Source organism: Coloeus monedula (genome assembly GCF_965178545.1).
Source record: "Coloeus monedula genome assembly, chromosome: 6".
Lineage (NCBI taxonomy): Eukaryota > Metazoa > Chordata > Aves > Passeriformes > Corvidae > Coloeus > Coloeus monedula.
In genome coordinates this window covers 62,475,458-62,491,259 of record NC_138786.1, presented here as the reverse complement: position 1 = coordinate 62,491,259, position 15,802 = coordinate 62,475,458, and the positions used below count along the sequence as shown (strand labels likewise).

The 15,802-nt window shown below is 60.6% G+C and overlaps 2 protein-coding genes across 2 annotated transcripts; both read left to right on the top strand.

Moving 5' to 3' along the window:
- Window positions 1-1,900: 1,900 nt before the first annotated feature.
- PTGDR (prostaglandin D2 receptor) lies at window positions 1,901-5,508 on the top strand (the record flags this gene model as incomplete). Its single annotated transcript, XM_082283355.1, has 2 exons — window positions 1,901-2,716; window positions 5,242-5,508. The coding sequence occupies 2 exons, from the start codon at window positions 1,901-1,903 to the stop codon at window positions 5,506-5,508; spliced, it is 1,083 nt and encodes a 360-aa protein (XP_082139481.1).
- A 6,351-nt stretch (window positions 5,509-11,859) lies between these two features.
- PTGER2 (prostaglandin E receptor 2) lies at window positions 11,860-15,488 on the top strand (the record flags this gene model as incomplete). Its single annotated transcript, XM_082283479.1, has 2 exons — window positions 11,860-12,705; window positions 15,222-15,488. 2 exons carry the CDS (start codon window positions 11,860-11,862, stop codon window positions 15,486-15,488), a joined length of 1,113 nt encoding a protein of 370 aa, XP_082139605.1.
- Between the last annotated feature and the right edge of the window lie 314 nt (window positions 15,489-15,802).

The window sequence follows — 15,802 nt, the reverse complement described above, 5'->3', positions numbered from 1 at the left end:
CCCAGTTCCAACCAGTGGGCAGGGACACCTCCCACTGTCCCAGGTTGCTCCAAGCCCCATCCAGCCTGGCCTTGGACACTTCCAGGGATCCAGGGGCAGCCACAGCTTCTTGGGCTGCCTTTGCCAATGTTTCCTCCCTGGCGTTAGCAGCGTCGCAGCAGGGCTGGCACAAATTTCTCCAGGGATCAGGACAGGGGTTGTGCTCCCAGTAAATCAGCTCTCCAGAGGTGCTGGGCTCTCCTTCCCAATCTTCATTCTTGGGAAAACCTGAGGGATCCCACCACGTCTCCCCCCTGCTCCATGCTGCTGGGATTCCCGCAGGGAGCTGACAGCAGTCGGTGGGACCAGGGTGCCGGCTCAGCTAAGGAAGGCAGTGGGTGTTTTCCAGGAGCTGCTTTGGACGATATCACTCGGATTGCTTCCCAGGGCAGGCTGAATTTCCTCTCCCTCGGGCCCCAGGCAGGAAGCAGCCTCTGGGTTCACACTCAGCCCTAACGAGGGCAGCACTTCAACACCAACCGTGGGTGAGAGCTGAGCTACAACGAGCTTTATCTTGATTTCTTCCAGAGCTGAGATTTTCATTTGCACTGCCACAAACAGTCCCTGCCCTCGCTGCTGAAGGAATCACCAACTCCTTTCACGCAGCAGCAGAACTACAGCCCATCACTAAAACCTGCCATGCTGATGTCTGGCCCCTTAGACCTCCCTTCCCACCCCGCTGTCATCTTGATACTTCCCTGTGCTTCGTGTACACTCATCCCGAGTAGCAAAAAGTGGCCTGAAAGCAGACAGCCACGGTTTCATGCTTATTCATCATCACATGCGTCCTGCGAGCTGCTGTGTGTGTTTTGCAGCCGTGCTGCTGCGGTCGGAGCTGCTTTTCCTGGAAGAAGCTGCGGGGCCTCCTCCCGGAGTTTGCTGGTGGGACGGAGGAGCACTGCCAGGGGCTGTGGGGTCAGCAGCGACACCAGCACATGGCACACCCGTGGGATGGGCCGCGGGTAGATGTGGCACCTGCTCAGGCTGAATCATATCACAGAATCCCAGAATCGTTCGGGTTGGAAGGGATCTGAAGGATCATCCCGTTCCACCGCCCCGCCGCTGGCAGGGACACTTTCCACTGGATCAAGGTGGCTTCTGTCCTGTGATGCCCACAGAGAATCAGCCCCAGTCCCCTTCCCTGGGCCACCCGCGGGTTCAGCCCTGTCAGCCCTCGGCCCTGTCCCCCCTCCAAGGGCTCAGTCCTCCCTCTCCCGTAACTCCCCCCTCCGTGCTTGGACCCAACTCCCTCGCCCGGGGCTCAGCCCCGTCCCCCTTCCAGCACTCCCCACCCCCGAGGGGCTCAGCCCCAGCTCCCTCCCCTCCAGCGTCTCATCCCAGAGCCCCTCACCGCAACCCCCGGCACTCACTCCCGGCCCCATCCCCTCCCTCTCCCCGGGAGCCTCGGTTCTCCCGGGGGAGCAGCGCAACCCCCCCGTCCCCGCAGCCGAGCTCCGACGGTCGGGGCGGGCCGGCGGCGAGAAGGGGCCGTCCCGGGGGCCGTGCCCGGTGGTACCACACCTCCCTCCTCTTCCTCCTCCTTCCTCCTCCCTCCCTCCCTCCTCGGCGGGGGCCGCCCGCCCCGCCGGGACAGTTGCTGCCGGCAGCCGCGGCGCGGTGCGATCCATCCATCCCATCGCATCCCGGTGCAGGACACCCATCCCATCCCGGCGCGGTGCTGGACATCCATCCCATTCCATCCCATCCCGGCGCGGTGCGGGACATCACCGCCGTGCGGTGCGGGATTTTATCCCACCCCGCTGCGGTGGAGGACATTGATCCCACCCCGGTGCAGCGCGGGACACCCCGAGGCGGAGCGGGGCTTCCCTCGGAGCCCATCCCGGCGCGGGCGATGATCCCGATGGAGACGGAGGGTTACCGCTGCCGCAGCAGCCGCTACATCGAGGGCGGCCAGTCGGCCGTGCCCAGCTCGGTGCTGTTCGCCGCCGGGCTTTTGGGGAACGTCCTGGCGCTGCTGCTGCTGGGCCAGCACCGGCGGCGGTCCCGGTCGCCCGGGGGCCGGCCGCCCCGGGTGTCGGCGTTCTACGTGCTGGTCAGCGGGCTGGCGGTCACCGACCTGCTGGGCAAGTGCCTGCTCAGCCCCATCGTGCTGGCCGCGTACGCCTACAACCGCAGCCTCAGCGAGCTGGGGCCGGGTGGCCTCGGCGAGGACGAGCCGGGGGTGCTGTGCCAGCTCTTCGCCTTCCTCATGGCCTTCTTCGGGCTGGCCCCCACCCTGCTGCTGCTGGCCATGGCGCTGGAGTGCTGGCTTTCCCTGGGGCATCCCTACTTCTACCGGAGGCACCTGACCCGCCGCCTGGGTGCCACGCTGGGGCCGGCGGCCGCCGGGCTGTGCGCCCTGTTCTGCGCCCTGCCCCTGCTGGGCTTTGGGGCACCCATGCAGTACTGCCCGGGCACGTGGTGCTTCATCCGGATGGCCGGCGGTGGCCCACGCCAGCTGGTCTTCCCCGTGCTCTACGCCAGCCTGATGGGCTTGTTGGTGTTGGCCATCGTGGCGTGCAACGTGAGCAGCATGAGGCACCTGTATTGCATGGCCCGGAGGCAGCCCCGCCGCGGGACCCCCCCCGCCGCCGCCCCGCGCATGGAGGAGCTCGACCACCTCGTCCTGCTGGGGCTCATGACCGTCCTCTTCACCGTCTGCTCCCTGCCGCTCATCGTGAGTAATCCCACTGCCCCCCGCCGCCAGGAAAACCCCCCCTGCGCCTGGGAGCGGGGGTGCTCGCTTTGGTGCCTCACCGGGGGTCGGTGATTGCATTAAATCGCTTGGGAAAATACCCTTTCTCAGCACCATCGCCTCTCGGGGAGGTTGGATTGGTGATTTGACCCCCTTGGAATAGTCCCCCACCCTGTCCATGGGGGTCAGGGCATTGTTGAGCACCCTGGAATATCCCCCCACCACCACCAGCCCCTGCCCCTGGGAATGTGGGTGGGTGCTTTGGCCCCCCTCAGACACCCATCACCCTATGCCCCAGGGCTCGGTCGTTGCATTAATCCATTTGGAAAAATATCCTTTCCTCAGCACCATCGCCTCTCAGGAAGGTTGGATTGGTGATTTGGCCCCCTTGGAACAGTCCCCCACCCTCTCCATGGGGAACAGGCCATGGCTAAAGCACCCTGGAATATCCCCCCCACCAGCACCACTCAGTCCTGGGGTGGTCAGAGCACTAATTTTGGGATAAACCCTGACACCACCACCAGCTTGTAGGGGGCCAAGATTTTGCCTCCTAAATACTCCCCCACTCTGCCCACAAGGATCAGGTCATTGCTTAAAACTCCTTGGAATAACCCCTCCCCCCACCCCCCATCACCACCACCCACTCCCGGGGGGGCAGGGGTTGCTTTGGCCCCTTGGAATAAACTCTGGAACCACCACCCCCTCCTGGAGGTGCCGGGGGGGTTCATTGCTTTAGTGCCCTGTGAATAACCCACCCCTACCACCCTCTAGAATCCTCTCCAAGGGTCAGGTTATTCCTTTAATCCCCTTGGAATAAGTTCCACCCCCCCGCCTCCACTATCCCATTCTGGGAGGTTGCCCCTCCTCAACACCAGCACCACATCCCCAGTGCTCAATTTATTTAAATTAATTAAATTAAATTAAATTAAATTAGAAGTTGTCCTTTAACCCTTGTGGAAGAACCCCCCAGCACCACCACTCTGTGCCAGAGGTACTGGGGTGGGGCGGGTGAGGTAATTACTCTGTCCCCCTTCTGAGTGTCCCCCACCTTGTCCCAGGGATCTGACTGTTGCTTTAGCCCCCGTGGAATAACCCCCAACATCCCATCCTGGGATGGGGGAAGTTAATCCATTGTTTTAATCCCACTGGAATAACCACAACAACCCCACCACCCTGTCCTGGGGGCTGATTTATTTTTCAAACTTCCTTGGAATATTTGCCCCCTCCACCCCACCCTGTCCCGGGGAGGTTCATTCCATTGCCCCCTCCCTGGAATATCCAATCCCAGCACCGCATCCCCAGGGGTCAGTTCATTGCTTTAATCCCCCTGGAACACCCTTCTCACCATCACCGCTCTGTCCCAGAGGTGTTGGAGGGTCAGGTCATTATTTTAGTCCCATCTCAGTGTCCTCCAACCCATCCCAGGGATTAGTTTGCTGCTTTAGCTCCATTGGAATAACAGCCCCTCCCATCCCATCCCATCCCATCCCATCCCATCCCATCCCATCCCATCCCATCCCATCCCATCCCATCCCCACCCCTCTGTTCCTCTGAGGTGTTTAAGGTTTGGGGGGGTCAGTTCATTGCATCAGACCCCTCAATAACCCCCATTCCCACCCCATCAGACCCCTCAATAACCCCCATTCCCACCCCATCAGACCCCTCAATAACCCTCATTCCCACCCCCGTGTCCCAAAGCTGCTGGGTACATCCAGCTCCCTTTGAACCCCACTGAAATACGCCCTGAAATCCTCTCATTCCTTCCCCAGGGATGGGGGTCCCGCTGGTGGGGTGGGGGTGGGAGACCCCCAGCATGAGAGAGCCCTCGCTGCCCCTCCCCTCCCCCATTCCTGGGCCCAGATCCTGCAGTTCCACCTTTCCATCACCCTCTGTGGGCAGAGTTGGTGCCACAGGAGGGGCTACCCTGAGATCAGGGTGGGGGGTGTGCGCTGGTGCTGCCACTGCCTTTGGTGACAATTTCCACATCCTCTTCCTGTCCCCTCTGTCACCTCTGGAACCGTATCGTGAGGTATCAGCCACCAGCAGCCCTGGCACCACTGGGCTCGTACTGGTTTTGTGACCACCCCAGTGGTCCTCAGTCAGGATGAATCCCTGCTGAGTTAGCCAATGGATGCCAGGTCCAGTTTCCATGGCAGCACCAGTGGGGTGCCCCAGCCTTGGGGCCAGAGCATCACCTGCCAAGGTTGGATGATTTCTTCATCCATGAAACCACCCCGGTCACCAGGGCCACCTTTCCAGCTTTAACATCCCGCTGGGGACACAGCATCCCTGTGCCACCACCATCCATGATCCAGCCCCACTCCCAGCTGGATCTGCAACCCACAGCACATCCTGATGCAATCCATAGCGATATTGAAGGGTTAAAACTTCTTTTGCTGCCCTCACGGGGATATTTTTATCCCCACCGTAGCAAGACCTCCTCTCATTCCCCCCCCCATTTCCTTGACCTTCCCTGATTTTCTCCTATTTCCTGGACTTTTTGCCAGATCCGGGCGTACATGGGGGCTTTCGCCGCTGATTTCAATGAGAACGCCGACCTGAGCGCGCTGCGCTTCCTCTCCGTCAACTCCATCGTGGACCCCTGGGTCTTCATCATCTTCCGCACCTCCGTCTTCCGCACCTTCGTCCGCAGGGTCTGCCGGAGGCTCAGCTCCCGCAGGGCCTCTCTGAAAGGCTCCAGCCCCGGGGCTGATGGCCAGTTCTGTCCCCCAGGCTGGCGCAGGACAGACGCCCCGCAGCTCGGCATCCCCTGAGCGCGGCGCTGCTGCAGAAGCCGGCGGCTGCTGGCGAGGATGAGGAGCGAGCCTTCGGCCCCACATCCCTGCCCTGGAGCATCCCGAGGCGGCACAGGGCGGTGGCAGGCAGGGACAGCGTCCAGCTCGCTGCGAGGGACGCTGTGAAGGGATTCTGTCCCCTCCCTAAGCTGCGTTTGGCCCCGGAAAGGAGCCGGGGCGGGGCTGCCGGGGATCTGTGAATATTCCGAGCGTTTTGTGGAGGGTTTAGGGAACGCCCGGCTCCAGGAGAGCGTGAGGGATTTGGTGTGTGGTTCAGGGCAGTGGGGACGCACAGGGAGGAGAAGTGTGGGTGTGTCCCCTTGGAATAAAAGCGGTTCAGAGCCCTGTTTCATCGCCTTGTCCTGTGCAAGATCCCATTCCATGCCAAGGGCGTTTATCCGGAGCTGGCTTGGGATGTCCCCAGACTGGGTGAGGGGCAGGAGGGACTCAGAAAGCTGAGCAGCAGCTCCTGGTGTGACGAGGAGCTGGATGCAGGCGGGATCCCTCCACGGGATTCTCATCATCCCTCCCCGGCACACCCTCCATCCCTTCCCAGGATCTTCCCTATTCCCGGGGCAGGGCTGTGGTTTATCCACTCTTCTCTGGAAAACTGATTCCCCCGAGCGCCGACGTTGCATTTGTGTTCCTCAGCCCTACCTGCTGTGCTGTAATTATCTAAATTCAGTATTTATGACCGCCCCGAGCCTTAATGAGAGCAGTAATTGAGAGAAGGCAGAGCCCGGGACGCACGAGCTCTCGGTGCAAGCGTGCAGGAGAGCGATCGTTTTGATGGAAGATCCATTTCCGCTCAACCACACGGATAAGCTGGATTTAATTTCTGCCTCAAGTGACCATTTAGGCCAAAAGCATTACAATGACCAACTGTTTAGTGCCCTTGGAGGAGACAGAGAGTATTTCTCTCCTCTGTTTAGCTAAGCCTTGCAAGGTGTAGCCGTGTTCCTGCCCTCTCTCACGTGATGTTTACTCTCAGTGTCAGATTCTGGTTTTGAAGGAACAGTATCTTGGAGCTTTTTGGAGGTGACCTGCTGGGGTTGGCTCTGGTTGTTTCTCCCAGCTGGAGAAAAGGGCAGAGCTGTGTTTGGGGATATTTTGGGGACACCTGCAAGCTGCCGGCTCGGTGCCTCTCCTCGGGGTTTTCTGAGGAGAAAGAAGGAAGTGAGGGTTGGTTCATGGATTGGTTTCATGTTACTGGCGTGGTATCGACTTGGAGATGGCTCACGTGGGGTTGCAGAGTCAACAGCTCTGAGCCTGCACCGAGGCTTTCCCGGGATCTGTTCCACCGTGGCCGGATGAGATAACGGCCCTGGAAAACCTGATTGTTGTCCCCCCTACACTGGGACCTCCTCCCCCAAACAGATCCGTGCTCCACTCGGGACAGGTGGATCAGGCACGGCCAGGCTGGGAATGTTCAGTGATGCAGAATCATGGAATGATTGTTGAGGTGGGAAAAGATCTCCAAGGTCATGGATCCAGCATTAGCACGAGCTGGGGGTGCTCTGTGTGTGCAGGGATCATCTGCCCGTGATCCCAGTGAGGATTCACTCCTGGAGAGAGGCCTTACCCCAGGAGAGATCCCTGCTGCAGGAGAGATCTTTGGCCCAGGGAAGGTCCCTGCCCCAGGAAAAGTTCCTGCCCCAGGAGAGGTCCCTGCTCCAGGAGAGATCCCTGCCCCAGGAAAGGTCCGTGCCCCAAGAGAGGTCCCTGCCCCAGGGAAGATCCCTGCCCCAGGGAAGGTCCCTGCCCCATGCTGTGTGTGTTTAGATCCCAGGGTAACCATGACTGGTGGAAATCAGTAATGAAACTGACACAAACCACATCAGGTTCTTCATTAAGGTGCAAAACCAGACTCCAGCCGAACCCCAAGACGATGCAAACACCTCATCACCGACCCATCCCTGAGTTCATCATCACAGGGGAGAAACCATGGAGCCACGAGCGACCCCATCCTGCAGCATCCCCGCTCCCTGGCTGGGGCCACACGGATCCCAGTGACCTTGACAGCTCCTCTGGCTTGGGCAGCACTTTTAATCGGGATTCTGCCCTTCCTGGTGTCCTACAACAGACCTGGAGTCTCCAGCCAGCCGCTGCTGCCTCCGGGCGAGCCAAGCGGCGGCTGCAGCCAGCGAGGTTTGGACGTGCGGCTGCAGCCAGGGCGGCCTCCAGGCGGATAAATCCTCGCTCCCCGGTGTTCCCGGGGCTGCCGTGTCACCGTCCTCGCCAGAGATGGCAGCACGTCCCCAGCCAGGGCCGGGCTCCCAGCTGGCCGAGCACGAAGAGCGAGGAGGCCACGGATGTTCTCCACCCCAGGCTGGTCCCTTGGACACCCCATTTTTCAGTGCCTCAACACGCACAGTTTGGGGCTTCAGGGGTTATGCCAAAGCGTAGGTCTCCTTCTTCTTCCTGAGTCTTGGAAAGATGAAAATAAAAGGAAAAGAAGGTGTAAATTAAATAAGAATTGAAATAAAAAATCCCTGCAATGCGCGGGTTGGTTGTAAACGTTGCTAAATAGGAACCGAAAAAAGCCCAGGGGCTCCGGGAGCTCCAGCTGAGGAGGGGAGAGCAGCTGAGGAGCCCTCCCTGATCACACCCTCCCCCCAGGCTCCTCGCTCAGTCATTCCCCTCGGGACCCCTCCGTGCCAGATGTCTCCTGTGCCAGCCGCTCCCGAAGGGCCGGACCTGCGGCTTAATGGAGGCAATAAAGAGACACTGCTCAGCTCCAGGCTGGAGCTCCACGCCAGCGATGCTCTTTTGGGGCCTGTTTTATGTCCCTGTCACCCTCCAGCAGTGCCAGCTGCCCTGTCCCACGCTGTCAGTGCTGCCACTGCATCACTCTCCCTGCCTCCTGCTCCTTTCCTGGACATCAATCACTCCCAGGGTGGTTTGTTTTTTTTTTTCCAGTTCACGAAATCCGGGCACAACTTTACTCAAGCTCATTTCCCTCATTTCGTGTTTCGCTCTTGCGAAGAGCCCGTTTTATTTTTTTACTGCCTGCCTGCATTTTTCAGCTATTCTGGAAGCTGGGAGGCGCGTGCCTGGGCAGGCAGCAGTGCCAGGGCTGCCAGGAGCCCCAGCCAGCCCAGGAGTGGCTTCATTTATTTTTTAACCCATGCACCCAGGTGCTGGTATAGGACGAGCCAAGGTACCAAAACCTGGACCTGCCATGCCAGCACACAGCCCCGCTCTTCCAGGAGAGGGAAGGAGGCTGCTGGAAGCACTGGAACACGAGATAAAGGATGGGAAGGCTTTGGAAGAAAGGTGTTGTCTGGATTTGTTAAACACAAGTCAGGATGGGGGTTTGGTTGAAAAGGGATGAAATTCTCTCACCATAAACAGGAGGGATGGAGTCCTCCATGCCCCTGGTGCCAGAGCAGGATCCCAACACCCTCCCCAACCACAGGCAGCAAACTCCAGAGGCTGAGTCCTCTCCATGAAATTCACAGAGCTTTCCTACAAGCCCAGAGTGTTTTCTCCAACTGGGCCAAGCCTGGAAATCTTCTTTTAGGGAAAGCAATGCCAACAAACCTTGGGAGGATGTATGAGGGGCTGGAGTGTGTCCAGAGAAGGGAACAGAGCTGGGAAGGGGCTGAGGAGCGGCTGAGGGAGCTGGGAAAGGGGCTCAGGCTGGAGCAAAGGAGGCTCAGGGGGGACCTTGTGGCTCTGCACAAGTCCCTGACAGGAGGGGGCAGCCGGGGGGGTCGGGCTCTGCTCCCAGGGAACAGGGACAGGAGGAGAGGGAATGACCTCAAGCTGTGCCAGGGGAGGTTTAGATTGGAAATTGGGAAAATTTCTCTATTGGCACAGCTGCCCAGGGCAATGGTGGAGTCCCCATCCCTGGAGGGATTTAAAAGCCGTGAGGATGTGGCACTTGGGGACATGGATTAGTGGTGGCCTTGGCAGTGCTGGGGGAATGGGTGGACTTGATGTCTTAGAGGACTTTTCCAACCTAAACAATTCTAGGGTTTGATACGGCCCTCGCTAGAGGCGAGACACACGAGCTAAACATGGAAGCAAAGGGAAGAAAACAAACACTTCCCAAGGCAGGACAGATTGTACCAAGCAGCCTGTTCCTGGTTTTGAGCTCAGAAGGGGGAATGAAAAAAACAAAAGCCCAGCAATTTTCCTATTATTGCAGAAAAATCCCATCAGAGACAACTGTCAGTGGAGAAGCCTGAAGCCCCAGAAGGGTATTTAAGGCTCCATTAGCTGCCAGGAAAATGAGCTCCAGAAGAAGCCAAAACCCCTTCCTGAGCTGTGACACGGAACGCCAGAAAGGAGGGGGAGGCTGGGAAAAGCCTTGGAGCAACCACCCTACGGGGTGCCTGCTGCTCGGAAGAGGTCTTGGATGGGCAGACTGCAGCTGCCTGGATGGATCAGGACAGGATTCAGCCTCAGCTGAATTTGTGGATGCCACAAAGGAGGGCTGGACGTGCCAGGGTGGCACCCAACCCTGTGGAATCAAACAGGGTGGCTCCCACCGTCGGATGTGTCCATGTGCTTTGGTGCTCTGCTGGATCAGGACTGGAAGCAGGGTTCAAAGAGCTCCTGGGATGTGTTTTCCTGGTGCACCTGTGTTGAGGTGGGATGGTTAAAACGCAGTCCCCATTGCTCACCCATTGCTTTGACTGTGGGAACGGAGCTGGAGCTGTGGCTTTGTCACCTCACCCTCAGCTCATCCTCCCCACCTCACTGAAGAGACCTTTGAGCTGTGTGAGAGAAGAAAGCAAAGCCAGGACTAGGAGAGGCCCCTCAGAAATGGAGGTGCTGTCACCAACCACAGCTTGCCCGGCCCTCGAGCCTGCCGTGCCCCGTATTTCCTTTGCGAAGTTCCTGTTACAAAAGCACGGTTTTAAAAATAACAGCCAAAGCCACTCGTGTGCCTGCAACCTGCTGTGTCCCTGCTGGAGCCACCTGCAGTGTTTCACTGTGGTTTGGGGGGACCAGGTGTACGGGGTTAATTAAAAATTGAATTTTTACAGCTGTTGGAACAGCCCCAGGGCCACAGGAAGGAAAAGATTTTCTGTCCTCGAGAGGTTTCTGGAAGTGACCTGTGAAACAGCAACTGCTTAAATAAAGGCAGCTTGAGTGAGGGCTGGTGTCCTGAAGGATGGAGAGAGCATCCAAGGCCACTGGGCTTGAGCATGTGGATTTCCCATCCCTGGATGTGTTCCAGGTTCCAGGTTGGATGAGCCTTGGAGCAACCTGGGGTAGTAGAAAGTGTCCCTGCCCACGGCAGAAGCTGGAATGGATGGGCTTTAAGGTCATGGCCAGACAGGCTGCACCCCCTTGGGGACCTCCAATGACATGTAGGAGAGGGGGGCAGTGGGGACGTGGCATGGTGCAGCCATGGGGCAGGGAGTTCTCCATGGGTTCCGGGCACCTCTGGGGCCATAGGAATTCCCCTGCACAGCCTGGGCTCAGCTGGGACTCCGGGCTCGGAGGGCTTTGGAGCCAGCTTTGGAGCCAGCACTGGGGCTCGCTGTGCCTTGGGACTCTCAGGCCACACTGGAGCTTGCTCTGTGCCTCGGGGCTCCCGGAGCACCGCCGGGAATCTCTGACCATGTGAGGGGCTGCTGGACCGGCACTGGGATTCCCGGATTAGCACTGGGACAGACTGGGGCTCAGCACTCCCGGAGCCACACCGGGACTGTCGGATCTATACCGGGATTGGCCATGAAAGCGATCCCGGGCCGACATCGAGACTCCTGGAGCGGCACCAGGACTCCTGGAGCAGCGCCGGGATCGGCTGTGAGAGGAGGTCCCGGTCTGGCCCCGGGCTGATCGTGTGCGGGGCTCCTGGTCCGACACAGGGACTGGCCGTGCCTGGCGGCTCTCAAAGCCGCACCGGGCTCCTGGACCGACGCCGGGGCCGACCGCAGAAGCCGCTCCCGGTCAGGCAGAGGGGCTGGGCGTGCCGGAGCCGGGGCTGGCTCAGACCGGGGACTGTCCCAGACATCCCGGGGCCGCCCCAGCACTCCCGGCCCGGCCTCGAGACTCTCGGACCGCACCGGGACTGGCCGTGTGCGGGACTCCCAGACCGGCACCGGGACTGGCCGTGTCCGGAGCGCCCAGACCGGCACCGGGACTCTCTGTCAGGCCGGGGTCGGTCCATGCGCGTCCCCCGCCTCCGCTCCGACCATCCCCGGGTCCGCGGGGCCGGGGGGGCCCGGGGCGGTGCCGGGGGGCCCCGGGGCGGTGCCGGGGGCCCGGGGCGGTGCCGGGGGCGGCGGGCGGGGCGGTGCCGTCGGGGCGGTGCCGGTGCCGGTGCCGGGGGCGGCAGCGCAGTCGGGCGTGCGGCGGCGGCGGCGCGGGATGAACGGGACGGGCCGGGCGTGCGGGTCCGGCGGGGCAGCGCTGCCGGCCGGAGCTCGGCCGCTGATCAGCGCCCTCATGTTCTCGGCCGGGCTCCTGGGCAACCTCCTGGCGCTGGGGCTGCTCCTGCGCGGCCGCCGCGGGCCCCGGCAGCGCCCGCTCGCGCTGTTCCACGTCCTGGTGCTGGCCCTGGTGGTCACCGACCTGCTGGGCACCTGCTCCGTCAGCCCCTTGGTGCTGGCCTCCTACCACCGCAACCGCACCCTCACCACCCTGGCCCGCGGAGGGCACATCTGCCTCTACTTCGGCTTCGCCATGAGCTTCTTCGGCCTCGCCACCATGCTCATCCTCTTCACCATGGCGCTGGAGCGCTGCCTGGCCCTGGGGCGGCCGTACTTCTACGAGCGCTTCCTGAGCCCCCGCACGGGCCTGGTGGCCCTGCCGGCCATCTACACCTTCTCGGCCGCCTTCTGCTCGCTGCCGCTGCTGGGCTTCGGCCGCTACGTCCAGTACTGCCCGGGCACCTGGTGCTTCATCCAGATGCACCTGGATTCCCACCAGAGCAATGGGGAGGTGGCGGGGCTGAACGTCACCTTCTCGCTCCTCTACGCCACCCTGCTCCTCTTCCTCATCCTCGCCGTGCTGCTCTGCAACCTGAGCGTCATCGTGAACCTGGCCCGCATGCACCGCCGCGGGCAGAGGACCCGCCGTGTGACCACCCTGGAGCAGCCCCGCGTGGCCACCGGCTGCGGCCGGCGCATGTTCTCCATGGCCGAGGAGATCGACCACCTCCTGCTGCTCTCCATCATGACCATCACCTTCGTCATCTGCTCGCTGCCCTTCACGGTGAGTGCGCCTGTCTGTGGGGTGCACCAGGGTGAGGTCCCTCTCCATGGCACCCGCATTTCTTTCCCGGCCTTTATAAGGCTCCCCCCAACTCTGCTGGCCAAGCCTTGAGGGTTGAGGTCAAAGCTTTGCTCTTCCCAAAGCTTGGGAGATCCCAGCTCAGCCATGAGCTTGGCGATTCGCACATCACCTGGGGAGCGGGGGGATCACTCCCTGTATCCCCAGTGCCAGGAGGAGGATGGGGTGTCAGGATCACGGGGTGGTAGGAGGATGGAGTGGCAGGAGCAGAGGTGCTCTCCCACCCCACAGAGGCTCCGAGGCCAGGCAGTGTGGCTCAGGCAGGGATGAGGTTGGAGTCCCCTCGATCACATGGCATCACTGCAAATCCTGGGATCCAGGAACTCATGGTGCAGGTGTGAGGGATGGCAGAGCAACCAATGACACTTCTGGAGATGGGATGAAGGAGCTGCTCTGGGCTGGAGGCAGTGGATATCCGTGCTGGGCGGGATGAGTTATCCCAGATTTATGTGGATGGAGCTGGAAACAGAGGTTTCTGCTCGTCTGCAACAGCACCGAGGCGCGGGCACAGAGATGGGAGATTTCTGGGAACAGAGATCTGGCACAGCAGCCACAGCATGTGTCTTCCCAAGGGATATGCCCACATCCCGTGCCCCATGCATGCACGAGACTTCCAGCAGAAATCCAGGAGCAAAACAGCCAGGTGAGGAAGCGGAGAGAGTGAATCCCCTGACTCTGTCTGGGCTCTCCCCTCTCAAGGGCGACTTTTCATCCATCCAGGTGCTTTTACACCAGGAGCATCGTGGGCTCCGGAGCACCTCTGGCTGCTGCCTGTGTGTGTGACCCCCCCACTGCAGGAGGTCAGTTTGGTCCCATTAGAAGTGACCCCATCAAGGCTGGGAGCGCAGCCAGTGGTAATTTCATACTCTTGGTGTTAAATAGACTCTGCCTTCCCTTCATGCTCCCTTGCTTTTCCTAAGGGAAAAGGAAATAACACAGGCTAAGCCAAGCCGGGCTGGCAGGGTTTTAGGACAAGGGAGTAATGTCCAGATGCTCGTGAGCATCCCAGGAGCCTCAACGGCCTGAGAGACACTGCAGCTCCTAACAATGAACCCACACATGATGGGCAGCTCTTCCCGTGTCCCAAAAAAGGTCGGGTTTGGCTGCTGTGGTCATTACAAAGCGGAACCCCTCGGAGGGGACACGTGGGCAGGGCCCTGTGAGTGTGCTTGGGGCAGAGGGGCTGGGAAAGCAGCACTGGCTGGGATCCCATGGGCCCTGTGGTGGCAGATATAGCCTTATCCAGAGCCAGCTTCCCTTTTCCCATCGCCCGGCTCCCATGTGGGGCTGTGCTTTGGCAGCGGCTCAAACCCAGCCGCCTCCTTGGGGTGACACTTTCTCTCCTGTCCCCGGCTGCCCACAGCAGCCACCGCTCCTCCCAGGAGCAGTCCAGGCACACGAACTCATCGGGCCACAAATTCCTTCCCAAAACACCCCAGAGCTTGGAAATGCTGTGCGCGGCCACCCCGTGCCCTGGGCTGCGCCATGCTGGGGCGGTACCCGGCGGATCCCGGGGATGCTCCTGCTGCCCATCCCCATCCGAGCATCCCCCCAGCCCGGAGCGAGGGGGTGGCGGGTGACCCGAATGAGTAAGGAGTGCTGAGTCACCCTTCCAGGAAGCCCCGCGGGCTGTGATGAGTCGGCACGTTGCAGGAAGGACCGGCCAGGTCCTGCACCCCTCATCCTCTCCGTCTCCCACGGTTATTGCTGCCCTGTGGTCTCAAGGTGAGAGCCACCACTTCCTCCAGCAGCCACAGGTTTAGATGTGGCTCTAAATGAAGCAGAGCACGGGGCTCGCTGTCATTTAAAGGCCATTTAAACCCATGGAGTCGGCAAATTTGCTGTGACAGCCCTAATCGCCCCAAAAGAGCTGCCTGGGGGCTGGGTCTTGGGAATTATTTCTCCCTGTGATTTCTCCCTGGTTGAGGGAGGGGATTGTGAGGCCCCACTGCAGTGCTGTGTCCAGCTGTGGGGTCCTTCCAGCGCAGGAAGGACGTGAAGCTGTTGAAGCGAGTCCAGAGGAGGCACCAAGTTGATTAAAAGGATGGAGCAGCTCTGCTGTGAGGAAAGGCTGGGAGAGTTGGGATTGTTCAGCCTGGAGAGGAGAAAGCTTTGGGGTGACCGAATTGTGGCCTTCCAGTACCTGAAAGGAACTAGAGGAAAGATGGAGAGAGACTCCACAAGGGCCTGCAGTGACAGGACAAGGGGAATGGATCCAAACTGACAGAGAGGATGTTTAGATGGGATTTTGGGAAAAAACTCTTTCCTGTGAGGGCGGGGAGGCCCTGGCACAGGTTGCCCAGAGAAGCCGCAGCTGGACGTGTCCAAGGCCAGGTTGGACAGGGCTTGGCGCAGGCTGGGCCAGTGGAATGGCCGGGGGGTGGAACGAGATGATCTTTAAGCTCCTTTCCAAGCCAGCCCGTTCCCTGATTTTGCAGATCCGTGCCTACGTGAACAAGTTCAGCGGGGAAGAGGCCGACCACGAGTGGGACCTGCTGGCCCTGCGCTTCCTGTCCATCAATTCCATCGTGGATCCCTGGGTCTTCGCCATCCTGCGGCCGCCGTTGCTGCGCCTGCTGCGCTCGGTGCTGTGCTGCCAGGTGACCGCCACGGCCCCGCACGGCCGCGCTGCGGCCCCCGCCGTGGCAAAGCTGGCCGCACGGCCGGACCTCTGCGGGCAGCTCCAGGAGAATCCTGCCTCCTGACAGGTGCTCTGCCTTAGGGCCCGTGAAGAGACGTGTCTGCTGCAGCCTGAGCCGGGTGGGGGTGGCTCAGGTGGCACCTGGGAAGCCCCTGGGAAGGCATTATGGCCTCTCGCAGGGACAGAAGTGCGGCGCGACAAGGCTGGAAGGGCTGATGAGTCCCTGGGTGCTGCTGTCACCCTCAGGGCTGATCCCACCTGGAGAATGGTTCAGCCCTGCTGGGAAGGGTCGGTGGTGAAGCATGAGGGGTTTGCTATCAGCCCACAGCTGGGAGGATGTTGGGAAGCAGAGATTCCTGCTGGTGGGCTTCCCAGCCA